Source organism: Misgurnus anguillicaudatus, chromosome 1 (genome assembly GCF_027580225.2).
Source record: "Misgurnus anguillicaudatus chromosome 1, ASM2758022v2, whole genome shotgun sequence".
Lineage (NCBI taxonomy): Eukaryota > Metazoa > Chordata > Actinopteri > Cypriniformes > Cobitidae > Misgurnus > Misgurnus anguillicaudatus.
The window spans coordinates 7,274,400-7,288,142 of NC_073337.2; the positions used below are offsets into that span (position 1 = coordinate 7,274,400).

Genomic DNA, 13,743 nt, shown 5'->3' on the forward strand with positions numbered 1-13,743 from the left:
ATTTTAATAGGGTTTTATATTTACAATAGATTATATTAGGTTGGGTTGATTAAATTTAATTTAACAAAATAAATAGCAATGTACTTATACGAAATAAAACACCTGTGAAATGGTCTATATTTTGTATGAGAAAGCAATTATATCTGTTTTATTATTATATACAATGCCACCGAAAACAAAAGGTTTTACATAGTTACATTATATAAACTAAGGCCAGAAATACATTTGAGGAAAAACAATAAATAAAACGCACATTTTATAAATGACATCATTCAGTAGAACGCACACATCAGCTGACCAGAACTCCGCCTCTCCGCTACACGTCACTAGAACGTGCTGTGTTTACGGATTGGCTCATGAATATTAATTACGCACAGCGATACACGCCTCTGATTTGATGACAAACAGACTGGGCGTTAGTCAACTGGCGAATTAGCCAATGCGGTTTGGCTCATGAATAACAATCAGTCTACGTGACTGGACGCTACAAAAGGTAACCAAAGAACTGCGGTTATTATTCATGAGCCACAACATCGCCATACTATGTTTCGTTATTTCGCAAACAGGGAATGCTAGTTGCTCCTCTAAAGGAGCTTTTCCTTGAACAACATCTTATGCTTTTATCGCAAAGAGCGATTTCTGTCTAGGTTATGGCTTTATTTGTTTTTAACTCTGAATCAAAGATGAACTCTTTTTCGTTCATGATGTTACATTTTATTCTCATCTGCGTCACTTTGCATTGTGGCAATCTGGTCGCGGCAACATCGTATCCAAGACCGAATATTGTTTTAATCCTCACTGATGATTTAGATGTCTCTATCGGTGGAATGGTGAGTAGGAAAAACGTCTGATCTGGAATTAATTTATTTATTTGTATGATGCTGTTGGAGCTGTATCATGGGGTTAAAAGAGTTCATCTCCTGCAACCATGTATTTTATAGATCCCATTGTCTAAGACGAAAAAGCTGATAGGTGATGCTGGTATAACGTTTACAAACACTGTAAGTAGAAATTGTGCTGGTTGTATTTAAAACGAATGAGTTTATATAAAAAAATGTTTTGAATATCAGCAGTGTATAATGTAACTAACTAACTAGCATACATATGAATTCAGCATAGAACGCTTGATTTTCATTATTGTAAATGTTGCACATCACTCCTCCTAATGCTTCTTGTTATATTAATGACTTTTCTCTTCCCAGTTTGTTGCCAGTCCACTTTGCTGCCCCAGCAGGGCGAGCATCCTGACGGGCAAGTATCCTCATAACCATCATGTTGTGAACAACACACTGGAGGGTAACTGCAGCAGCGTGGCATGGCAGAAAACCCAAGAGCCCATCACCTTCCCAGCCTTTTTGCAGAAACATGGGGCCTATCAGACGTTCTTTGCGGGGAAATATCTCAATGAGGTAAAGAAGACAAACTCTTACATCTGCCACACCAAAATAACTTAAGCTCGAAATGCTTTTGTAATGACAACATTATTTATTTCATCAGCTTAAAGGTGGGGTGTGTAATCTCTGAAAGCCAGTGTTGATTTTTGAAATCACCTAAATAAACACGCCCCTACCCCAATAGAATCTGGACCTTCTTTTGAGGCAACCCAGGCAACGATGACATGCCCTTACTGCTGATTGGCTACAAGTGACTCCCTTTTCCAAAGTGTTTTTCAAAAATCATGCACCCCTCCTTTAATGTGGATAAAGTAGTTGTAATTAGTGCATGTGTCCTGAATTTGTCAGTTTATTAGGTTCCAGATCTTTATAAAATAGTAAACATCAACTTTCATTTTCTGCTTCAGTACGGCAACAAAAAAGCTGGAGGAGTGGAGCATGTGCCACTGGGCTGGGATCAGTGGTTTGCATTGGTAAGAAAAAGAGCATATTTTTAGTGGCGTTTTAAGGCTGTCACGTACACAAAATGTTTCCAATGCTTTAAACCTGAATCATGTTTGTTTTGTTTTAATTCGCTTCCTTTTTAAGCCGTGCTTACAGATTGTGCCCACTGCTGTCATGGCATTTTAACTGTAAATCATTTCAAACTTTGCTGGCATAGAGGCTCAGTATTTCTCAGCACTGAGGCTTGTGAGCGGGAGACGTGAATAATTTAGTAGAGGGAGAAATGTCTAACAGAAACACATTGACAAGCCCCTTAACCTTTCCCATCTGTGCTCCCTCCGTATCTAAGCTGGAAGGTTATGAAAACAGTTAATATAGCATTTTTGCAAGAGTCATGGATTCAACCCAATGATTCATAACTCAACTTTGTATCAAAGTATACAGTACATGTTGTTCGCAGCACAAACTTGGCTGGATAAAGGTTTTAATTTGTTCAGATTTGGTTCAGATTTGTTTTGTTATCAATTAAAGGTCATCTCTGTTATGTGGCAAGAACTACAGCATCATCTTGTATAGTAATCTTATTGTGCTTCACAGGAGAGAAACTCAAAATACTACAACTACACGCTGTCTGTGAACGGCAGGCCACAGCGACATGGACAGAACTACAGTCAGGATTACCTTACAGATGTTCTGGTATGACCTGATCTTAGTTGTTTACAAGATAAACTAAAGTTAAAGGGAAGCTAAAGTCCACTTTATTTTCCAACTTCCCTAGAGTTAAACATTTGATTTTTACTGTTTTGGAATCCATTCACCTGATCTCCGGGTCTAGCGGTACCACTTTTAGCATAGCTTAGCATAATCCATTGAATCTGATTAGACCATTAGCATCACGCTAAAAAATAACCAAAGAGTTTTGATATTTTTCCTATTTAAAACTTGACTCTTTTGTAGTTACATCGTGTACTAAGACCGACAGAAAATTAAAAGTTGTGATTTTCTAGGCCAATATGGCTAGATGAACTCTACTCTCATTCTGGCGTAATAATCAAGGACTTTGCTGATGTAAAATGGCAGCAGCAGGCGTAGTGATATTACGCAGCAGCTGAAAATAGTCCCCTTAGTAACTTTCAATGGCAGGGGACTATTTTCGGGCAGTGCGTAATATTGCACTACGCCTCCTGCAGCCATGTTACGGCAGCAAAGTCCTTGATTATTACGCCAGAATGAGAGTATAGTTCCTAGCATATCTGCCTAGAAAATTACAACTTTTAATTTTCTGTCGGTCTTAGTACACGATGTAACTACAGAAGAGTCAAGTTTTAAACAAGAAAAATAACTATTTGGTTATTTTTTAGCGCAATGCTAATGGTCTAATCAGATTCAATGGATTATGCTAAGCTATGCTAAAAATGGTAGCGCCAGACCCGGAGATCAGCTGAATGGATTCCAAAATGGCAAAAATCTAATGTTTAACTCTAGGGGAGCTGACAAATGAGAATATGTCAAAAAAAAGTGGAATGTCCCTTTAAGTTTCTTTGATATGTCTCATTTACTTCCACTGTCTTCCAGGCCAATATTTCTATAGACTTCCTGGAAAACAAATCCAACCGCAGGCCTTTCTTCATGATGGTGTCCACCCCAGCTCCACACTCACCCTGGATGGCTGCTCCTCAGTATGAGAGCAGTTTTTCCAATGTTAAAGCTCCACGAGACCCTAACTTTAACATTCACGGCAAGGACAGATCTGGCTTTTCTTTGATATTCTGCCTGGATGTTTTTTTGCATGTTAATGCTCTACTGTGCTTTTCAGGACAAGCATTGGCTCATCAGACAAGCAAAGACTCCCATGACAAACTCTTCCATTGAATTCTCGGATAACGCCTATAGAAAACGGTATATGGATGGATATTTGTAAGTCAAGCTACATGCAGGAATGGGTTCTTCTTATTAATGATTTTTTTCCCACTAGATGGCGGACTTTGCTCTCTGTTGATGACCTGGTGGAGAAGGTGGTGAAGAAGCTGGAGATCAGGGGAGAGCTCAGCAACACCTATATCATTTTCACTTCTGACAACGGATATCACACAGGTATGTGGAGTTTTTTATTTTTGGGGGGAATTTTGAAGAAATTGTCGCTTTACTCTTGCATGTGCCTGTGTCTCCCTCTCAGGCCAGTTTTCACTTCCCATGGATAAGAGGCAACTGTACGAGTTTGACATCAGGGTTCCTCTTCTGGTGCGAGGGCCAAACATCAAACCCAACCAGACATGCTCGGTAATACCAGCTTTTATAAGTGAATAAGTAATGGTATTGATCTGTCATAATAATGTTCAGTTGATCTGCTTTAACAGTTACTTGTAGCCAATGTGGATTTGGGTCCTACAATTCTGGACATAGCGGGATATAACATCAATGAAACTCAGATGGACGGCATGTCTTTTTTTCCTATCATGGTAAGAATCCTGTTAGCACTTAAAGGGGCAGTTTCTTGGACAGTGCTTGTGCTAGTCCCATACTAAAGTGCATGTTTGAGCTGCCTTAATTTAACTCATTTCTTGAAAAGTTGCCCGCCAGCATTTTTTGTGATTTTCACAAAATGCCTTCCAGGAAAAGTTACTTCTAAAAGTATATAAACATACAAATATATCTGCTTTCAAACAAACAAACAAAACGTGGAAAAAAGTTTTATCCTATCTATATTTTTTCTCTGCTTATAGACTGTTTCAGCATTAACAACATAATTAAGCGGCGTCCGTGGTCAACACGTAACTTCAGGTAAACTCTGCAATGAATAAATAACAACAAAGTTCTTTAAAAGTAGTTTATTTATATAACAAGCTAAATAAACAACACATAGATTACCTAGGAACCAAAATATTTGTTATTTTCGACAAGGTATTTGTTTAAGAGTTCAGTTTAGCAAATAGTCAGACCATTAAAAAAACTGAAACCGGAAGTTTAGTTCGGACCAGACGCGTATTGCGCACAGCACGTGTTTCCGATGAAACGGTCTATAAACTCTTAAATATGGGCATTTTTCTTGAAAAAATATATTTTTAGCAGAAGTTTAAATAATTGCATTTTTGTGAAGGAATTTTGTTAGAGATCAGATTCAGAACGATTATCAAAACATACACAGAGTTTAAAATTAGTAAATAATTTTTTGTTTCAGTTTTTTTATAAATTGGGTAAGTGCGCCATCTAGTGGATAATTACAGATTATCGCGGTATTACAGATTGACATAAAACCTCATTAGAAACACATTTTTTATGCAAACGTAATTGACGAGATAACTCGGCAATGGCAGGGAAAGAGTTAAAAACATCTTGCATTTAACATAGATCAGTGCCATCAGTAGTTTTTTTTTGTAAAGTAAGTTTGTAAAAACTACATAAATAGTCTTAGCCTAGTCCTGGATTAATCTAAACCCTGTCTGAAAAACTTTCAAATTTAAAACCAAACCTAACCTGTTATTAAAGGGGTAGGTCACCCAAAAACGATAATTCTGTCATCATTTACATCATTGACCTGTATAAATTACTTTGTTTTGCTGAACACAAAGGAAGATATTTTGAAGAATGTCTGTTCCCAGATCATTCACTTCCATAATCCATAGTATTTTTTCCTACTATTGTGCCCCATATAATTTGGTTACAAACATCAAAATATCTTCCATTGTGTTCCGGTTTAGAAAAATAAATGATGGCAGATTTATTTTTCATTTTTGGCTGGACTATCCTTTTAACCTATTAAGGTTTTGGCATTCACCCAAAAGTTAACTTGCTGACCATTCACTAGAAATAAATAAATAAATAACCGAGGATTGTTTGACATGTCTTTGGATGTCAGACTGGTACAGGAAACAGCAGCGCTTGGAGATCTGACGTTCTTGTGGAATATGAGGGAGAAGGTAGCAACATCTCGGATCCAACCTGCCCTTCACTTGGCCCGGGGGTGTCGGTGAGGGTCCGCACACCCGCCACTGTGTGTTATAAATAAACTATCAGCACACTAACACCTTAATTTCAATCCGCAGCAGTGTTTCCCTGACTGCGTATGTGAAGACTCGTACAACAACACGTACGCCTGTGTGCGCACAGTGTCACAGGCTGCTAACTTGCAGTACTGTGAATTTGACGACAATGAGGTAAAACACAAAAAGTATAATACTTTTTCTTTCTTTAATCAGCATTGTTTTACAGTCTTCATCCGTTGCAGGTGTTTGTAGAGGTGTACAACCTGACGGCAGACCCTTTTCAGCTAAGTAACATTGCTAAGAGCATCGATCAGGAGGTTTTGGAGAAGATGAACCATCGGTTAATGATGTTGCAGTCGTGCTCAGCACAGACCTGCAGAACGCCTGGCGTTTACGATTCACAGTCAGCACAACCTTTTTATGTGATATTGTCAATTTGGTAGGAAATGTTTTTTTGCACCCTAACCTTCGTCTCTGTTCCATCAGGTTTAAGTTTGATCCTCGATTAATGTTCGGTAGCCTTAACGCTCACAGAAACAAACTGCGACAGACGCTGAAGTAGGATAGAAGAGGAAAAATGAGATGAAAGGACTGAGAAACAAGCCTTGATTTTCTGACACATCCCATCTGTCCTCTGATGATGATGTCATCAAGGTGTGCCAAGGGTCCCTTGCAACCTTCCGACATTTGTCACACGTGATCCAGGAAAAACTGCCAGTCGAAACATACTGTATCTGTGAGAGTATTAACAACATATTCCTGCGTTGGTTCATTTTTGCTGCTTTAAATTAACAATTGAGAACGTTTCAAATAATATCTGCTGTTTGGTTTTCATTTAAATGCACAGTACTGATTATTGCTGAATGGTCAATTACTAGATATATATCAACATTTTACTTAACTACTTTGTTGATTTGTTATCATTTTATGTAAGATTATCACAAAGATATCAGCAAATGAAACCTCAACAGTGAGGGAAAGTTTTGCACTTTCAACAATCCAAATCTCTGAAAAGCTATGCTGGTGTTTTTTTATGTTCAACAGACACAGACCTACTGAAACTTTGTCCATATATTTCAAATATTACATTCAGTAATGCACTTTACAGTCTGCGACAAACACATCAGATGTTTAATAACAATTTACACTTATTTGTATTGTTGTTACAGTAATTGTGGACATTTCTGTCTTCTTTCTTTGACTGATTCTGAGATTATTGTTTGTTGGTGTTGTTGCTGCAGGGTTATTTCTGGGTAAATTGCCAAGAAAAAATAAGACAAGTGGAAGGTAAACATGACTGAGAATTACACATAATCTAACTGTAATACAGTCTTAATAAAAACAAATGGTATGTCTTTTTGTGCAACCAGTTTATAAGATGTTTGAAATATTGTATGTGGCTTGGTGACTAAAATGTAACGTTATAGTGCAAAAATAACTTCACATACCCACTCACAATTAAAGGGGACATGGCACTTTTTAAGATGTCAGATAAATCTTTGGTGTCCCCAGAGCACATATGTGAAGTTTTAGCTCAAAATACCATATAAATAATTTATTATAGCATGTTAAAATTGCCACTTTGTAGGTGTGTGCAAAATGTGCCGTTTTGGGTGTGTCCTTTAAAATGCAAATGAGTTGATGAAATTCAAACACTGATCACAATGAAGGTGTTTTGTTGCAATTAAAACTAAAATTGTGCTTTTCTCTGCACTAAATGGTAGTGCTGTGGTTGGATAGTGCAGATTAAGGGGCGGTATTATTATAATAAGAGCTCCTTATGACATCATAAGGAGAGCCAAATTTCAACGACCTATTTTTTCATGTGCTTGTAACCAAAACTAAGTTACTGGGTTGATCTTTTTCACATTTTCTAGGTTGATAGAAGCACTGGGGACCCAATCCTAGCACTTAAACATAGAAAAAGATTTTCATGCCATGGCCCCTTTAAGAGCAGGATAAGAACCAATCTGATCCAGTCAGCCACTTAATCTATGGCCAGCAAAAATGTGCTGTCCAAACAACAACATAAGGAACAAGAGCTTAAGTTGTGCTTTATTGAAAATATCTGCATTCAAGACCCTTTTGAACAGCCAAGCCCTGTGAATTACTAAAACTTGTTTAATGCATGATGACAGCATCACACAGGGATGTTTGGATGATGTACAGGTGCTGGTCATATAATTAGAATATCATCAAAAAGATTTATTTAACTAATTCCATTAAAAAATTGATGTGTTTCACAATCCTCTCCAGGGTGTGGTTATCTCTATTGCTTGTACACTTTTTTCTACCACATCGTTTCCTTCCCTTCGCCTCTCTATTAATGTGCTTGGACACAGAGCTCTGTGAACAGCCAGCTTCTTGCAATGATCTTTTGTCTCTTCCTCTCCTTGTGCAAGGTGTCAATGGTCATCTTTTGGACAACTGTCAAGTCAGCAGTCTTCACCGTGATTGTGTAGCCTACAGAACTAGACTAAGAGACCATTTAAAGGCCTTCGCTGGTGTTTTGAGTTAATTAGCTGATTAGAGTGTGGCACCAGGTGTCTTCAAAATCAAACCTATTCACAATATTCTAATTTTCTGAGAAACTCATTTTGGGATTTTCCTTAGTTGTTAGTTATAATCATCAAAAAAACAAAAAAAACAAACATTTGAAATACACTCACCTAAAGGGTTATTAGGAACACCATACTAATACTGTGTTTGACCCCCTTTCACCTTCAGAACTGCCTTAATTCTATGTGGCATTGATTCAACAAGGTGCTGAAAGCATTCTTTAAAAATGTTGGGCCATATTGATAAGATAACATTTTGCAGTTGATGGAGATTTGTGGGATGCACATCCAGGGCATGAAGCTCCCGTTCCACCACATCCCAAAGATGCTCTATTGGGTTGAGATCTGGTGACTGTGGGGGCCATTTTAGTACAGTGAACTCATTGTCCTGTTCAAGAAGCCAATTTGAAATGATTCGAGCTTTGTGACATGGTGCATTATCCTGCTGGAAGCAGCCATCAGAGGATGGGTACATGGTGGTCATAAAGGGATGGACATGGTCAGAAACAATGCTCAGGTAGGCCGTGGCATTTAAACGATGCCCAATTGGCACTAAGGGGCCTAAAGTGTGCCAAGAAAACATCCCCCACACCATTAAACCACCATCACCAGCCTGCACAGTGGTAACAATGCATGATTGAAGCAACTGCCATGTGATTGGTTGATTAGATAATTGCACTAATTAGAAATTGAACAGGTGTTCCTAATAATCCTTTAGGTGAGTGTATATCAGTCTGTGTGTAAAGAATGAATATAACATACAAGTTTTATTTTTTAAATGGAAATATATATATATATATATATTATATATATGTTATTCACAAGCTACATTAGGCACCTTCTATTAGGATATTTTCAATGTTTTGTTTGTGTTTTATAACTTTTGTTACAATAATTTAATGTTGATATATTTCCACATTATGAAATGTTATGCTCAAGATGCTTAAAGGGATAGTTCACCCAAAAATGAAAATTCTGTCATCATTTACTCACTCTTATATTGTTACAAACCTGTATAAAGTTAAAGATATTTTGAGAAATGTTGGGTGAACAAAGAAATATATGCAGGTTTGAGTGAGTAAATGGGTGAACTATCACTTTAAGCTGAAACTGAACCTACTTCTTATACATAAACAGCAGGACTGCAGTGTTCTGAGAAACATTATTATCTTTATTTCATAAAATCAGATTTAACAAGAAAGGCCACAATCGGTAACAATACAAATTTGTGTGACCGACAGAAAACCTCCATAAACGTCCGTCATTGTCACAAACACGACATCTGGATTCAAACGATCCACATCGGTAAAGCTATTTTAATGTTCATAAAAGTTTTATTAGCACAAAACCTACAGCTATGGATCAAAACGCGATCATTTTGGCAATGCTGACCATGGGTTTCGTGAGCAATCTCTAAACATGCTGTTTGACAGACGTGTCATCAGCACTGGCCCATGACGTCCTAAAATAGCCAGAGAGAATTATGCATGGATTAATGTAACACATGCAAAAGTGTTTAAGCAGTACGGTCACATCCACACCCCTTCACAACACAAGAATACAAGTTATTACAGTTTCACAGTCTTACTCTACAAACAAAAGCTTGTTGAACTGAAAAAATAAAAATCAAGTATTAAAACAGCTTTAAAAAAAAAAAAGATTCCATTAAACATAACCGAGTGTCCATTAGATTCCTCCAAAGTTCTTAAAAAACTGTGGAACACCATAGGGACCTAAACAGACAAAATTAAAACAAAACGATTCCCTGACTTAAAACATAAAGTGCCCAAAAAGCATTTAAGATTGCTGGTCTTATTCCATTTTTGATTGCATATTTTGAAACCGTCATGATATTTCACATAACAATTACACTATATATTTTTTATATTCACCCCAGTGTTTAATTAAAGTTGCCGTAAGCATATATATACTCTAAATAAACCTCCATTTGTGAGGTTTGACTGATTGCGCCAGGCAATTTTCTTTTAAACTCAAACTATGCAATGAACGATATCTTTGGTTAAAGGTTATAAAACCAATATTCAATAAAATTTATAAAGAGACAGTCCGTGGCTTCTAGATTAATAACACAATTGAGCCATATAGGACTGCAGAGATGTAATTACAGCAGTTGACCACAAGGTGCCACTACCTTGCTATGCACGTGCCAATGGGAATAGCAAACTACAAATGTTGCAGTGCCCATCAGAAAACCATCATGCGGCACTAGCAAAACAAATATATAAATGAATACACATATTAAATCAACTACTGATACACAAGTATCACTTAAAATAGGCATAAATGTTGACCTTGTGTGCTGTGACGAACTAGCATTAGCCATTTGTTTTAATGTACAATACAACAGAAACAGTCCAGATCCAAAGTTTAATTAAAGGAACACGCACACATTTTAGGAATTTAGCTTATTCACTGCACCCCCAGAGCTAGATAAGTCCATCCATACCTTTTTATCCACGTGGATGCCGTAACTCTGTCTGACGCACCCACCGCTAGCTTAGCTTAGCACAAAGGCCTGAAGCAAATGGCTCCAGCCAGCACACTGCTCCCTATAAGTGACAATTTATATGTTTTGATTTGTATAGTCACATTGTGTACACATAACAAGGTCATATGAGACACATCAATCCTTCAACAGTACACAAACTGAGAACCACATTCTCCGAAGGCGAAGCACTGCTACATAGGCAGAGTGACTCTGAGCAGAGCTTTGTCTTCTGAAAATATAGTTCCCTGTATGTATACGGCCAAAAGATAGCTGTGTCTCCCATGAACCTGCTATCACGGCGTGACTATACAGATCACAACATATAAACAGGAAAATGTTCGCGTTATTTTGTCACTTAATGGGAGCAGTATGCCAGCTGGAGCCATCCACCTCCAGTCCTTGTGCCAAGCTAAGCTAGCACCTGCGGGGATGAAAAAAGTATGTATGGACCTATCCAACTCTGGGGGATACGGTGAACAAGCCAAATTCCCAAAATGTAGGCATGTTCCTTAAAAAGTTGCCAATACATGTCATGCAGAAAAACGTTAAATAAAACCTCTTTTGGCAAAACGGAGAACTTTGCATTTTTCCTGGCACAGAACCAGAGGTCAGGATGCGTTTTCATGCATGAATATGGAAAGGAAGAAGATCGTATCAGAATGAATAGACGCTTTCAATCCTCAATATTTCTATATTCAGTCATTTACCAGGAAGATTATTAATATGGACATTTCAACATTTAAAATCTTCCTCACTGCATTTACTAGGGTTGTGAACATTTGGTACCCCCTTTCTAAATCTTTACTAAATAACCAACACTTTGATGGTCTCTGTTTGAACCCTATAGGTCGCTTAACATCATGACCCGACGACTACAACCAATCATTCACTTAAATAGACCACTGAAGCCAACATCATTCAATCCTTTAGAACAGCACAGGTCACCAAGTTAATTCCATTTGCTCCGATATGACCGCATGCCGGTTCCCTCTGCATATTTTCCAACATCAACAGCACTCACTCACCAACTTCCTAAAATCTGTTCAGTTCCAATTCCAAAACATCACCTAATGTTTAAGCAAACTCAGTTTCTGACTCTACTTTACACCGCCACACTTTTGTCTTTGTCTTGTACATCCCCATTCCTGCCCCTACATCAGTATTTTTCCATCACAAACATACATTTCCTTCGAATATCTTCCCATTGCAACATCGTCATCATCCTTGCGCTACATTTCTCATAATTTTGTCAACAGCACATCAAACGCCAACACTATCTTTGGTAGGGCACATTGTGAGTCATTTGGTATTTAACATTTAACAAAAAAATCCACTTGTTCCATTAACATATGGTCAAAAGGCATATTTGAAACAAAATAAGACTTTCAGCAAAATAAAAAATAAAAAACGAAAATAAAACTTCACCCATATAAATTAAGATAAGAAACAAAAATATTTACAAACCACGGCATTCAACAATTAAGTTAAATAAAAAAAAAACACGATCAGATTTTCACGTTTCATTCACAAATGAAAAAAGAACAGAAAAACCTAAGAAAGGGTAATATGGCACCTGAGGTGCATTCTGGGAGGTGTGTAGCATCCAGTGAAGGAGTCCAGTGTTCTCCTGTTTGAGTTCGTGAGAAAGGGTGTCCATTTGGCACTGTGACACCTACTGTAATAATGTTCATGAAACATCACTAGAGAAAGCAGTGGAGGAGTTTAAATCTCTCTCTCTGATGTTTGTGTTAACCCGGACCGCCTGTCGCTCTCAAGGCCTCCTCTAGTTTCTCCTTGTAACTGTTGTAGCGATTGGTTATCAAACAGAGCTGGTCCTGTTCTTCTTTATCCAGGAAACGGAGGAAGTTTTGCAGTTCAGGAATGGAAAAGGCTTCCCACTGAAGATAGAAAGAAGTTGTTTTCAGTCTACTGATGTTTATCACAATTACTTTATTCATTTATTTACCATGGACAGCCGCAGCTTACCATGGCTTCACCGGTTTGCTGCTCCTTTAGCACAAAGCTGAGGACGTCTGTACTCGGGCCCGCCACCAAACGCAGAAAGAGAGGATGCTCTTTATCTGAGAGCTTACAGGTGTACACTGCAAACACATACAGACAGACACATACTGTTATTGCTATTCATTTAGCAAGAGCACAGTTAAACAACAACTCGGTCAGTAAGGTCAACGGAGGCTTAAAAAGATGACACAAAGGAAATGTCAGATTACTTTTATCACTCAAGCATCATGGGAGATTTTTTCTCAGTCACTCCCAAAGTGGGAAAGCGACTGCAGACATGCACTTCTTTATTCCTGCAAATTACTTCATCTCACTTCCTGTTTAATTGGGGGCTCTCCTACTGCCTTCAGCTGGGTAAATGGGCACATAGAGGGCTGTTTATGATATCTCTCTCAGTATGGTCTGTATGTTTCTATAATAAGCTCTGAGGTGGGTTTTATTTAAGCTTAATGAATGCGCTCAAACCGTCTAGACATGCTATTTAATTAGTAAAGCTCCCTGCACATGCATTAAGCCTTAACTTGTAAAACCAAAAAACAAATGCGTTTAGCGTGTGCTGAAGATCTCTCTGAAAATGATCTCTATCTTGTCCCAGACAGTACAGAGAAAGCACTGAAAGTCATTTAAAGGATTAGTCAATTTTCTTAAAAAAAAAAAATCCAAATAATTTACTCACCACCATGTCATCCAAAATGTTGATGTCTTTCTTTGTTCAGTCGAGAAGAAATTATGTTTTTTGAGGAAAACATTCCAGGATTTTTCTAATTTTAATGGACTTTAATAGAGCCCAACATTTAATACTTAACTCAACACTTAACAGTTTTTTTTCAACG

The 13,743-nt window shown here is 37.7% G+C and overlaps 2 protein-coding genes across 4 annotated transcripts in view; one reads left to right on the forward strand and one right to left on the reverse strand.

The window, feature by feature from the left end:
• The first annotated feature begins 502 nt into the window (after nucleotides 1-502).
• On the forward strand, nucleotides 503-7,296 carry gnsa (glucosamine (N-acetyl)-6-sulfatase a). Its single transcript, XM_073860006.1, has 14 exons — nucleotides 503-830; nucleotides 942-1,001; nucleotides 1,203-1,409; nucleotides 1,802-1,867; nucleotides 2,436-2,534; nucleotides 3,414-3,579; nucleotides 3,653-3,737; nucleotides 3,814-3,932; nucleotides 4,015-4,118; nucleotides 4,196-4,297; nucleotides 5,695-5,805; nucleotides 5,882-5,992; nucleotides 6,064-6,224; nucleotides 6,308-7,296. The coding sequence occupies exons 1-14, from the start codon at nucleotides 651-653 to the stop codon at nucleotides 6,381-6,383; spliced, it is 1,647 nt and encodes a 548-aa protein (XP_073716107.1). The 5' UTR covers nucleotides 503-650; the 3' UTR covers nucleotides 6,384-7,296.
• Nucleotides 7,297-9,529: 2,233 nt separating this feature from the next.
• Nucleotides 9,530-13,743, reverse strand: part of rassf3 (Ras association domain family member 3) — a 47,218-nt gene continuing 43,004 nt past the window's right edge. For all 3 annotated transcript variants that reach the window (XM_055189671.2, XM_055189673.2, XM_055189672.2), the window contains 2 exons: nucleotides 12,875-12,990; nucleotides 9,530-12,786 (listed from right to left, as the gene is read on the reverse strand). In XM_055189671.2, coding sequence (XP_055045646.1) covers nucleotides 12,637-12,786; nucleotides 12,875-12,990 — 266 coding nt within the window. In that variant the 3' untranslated portion in view covers nucleotides 9,530-12,636. The remainder of the gene's footprint in view (nucleotides 12,787-12,874; nucleotides 12,991-13,743) is intronic.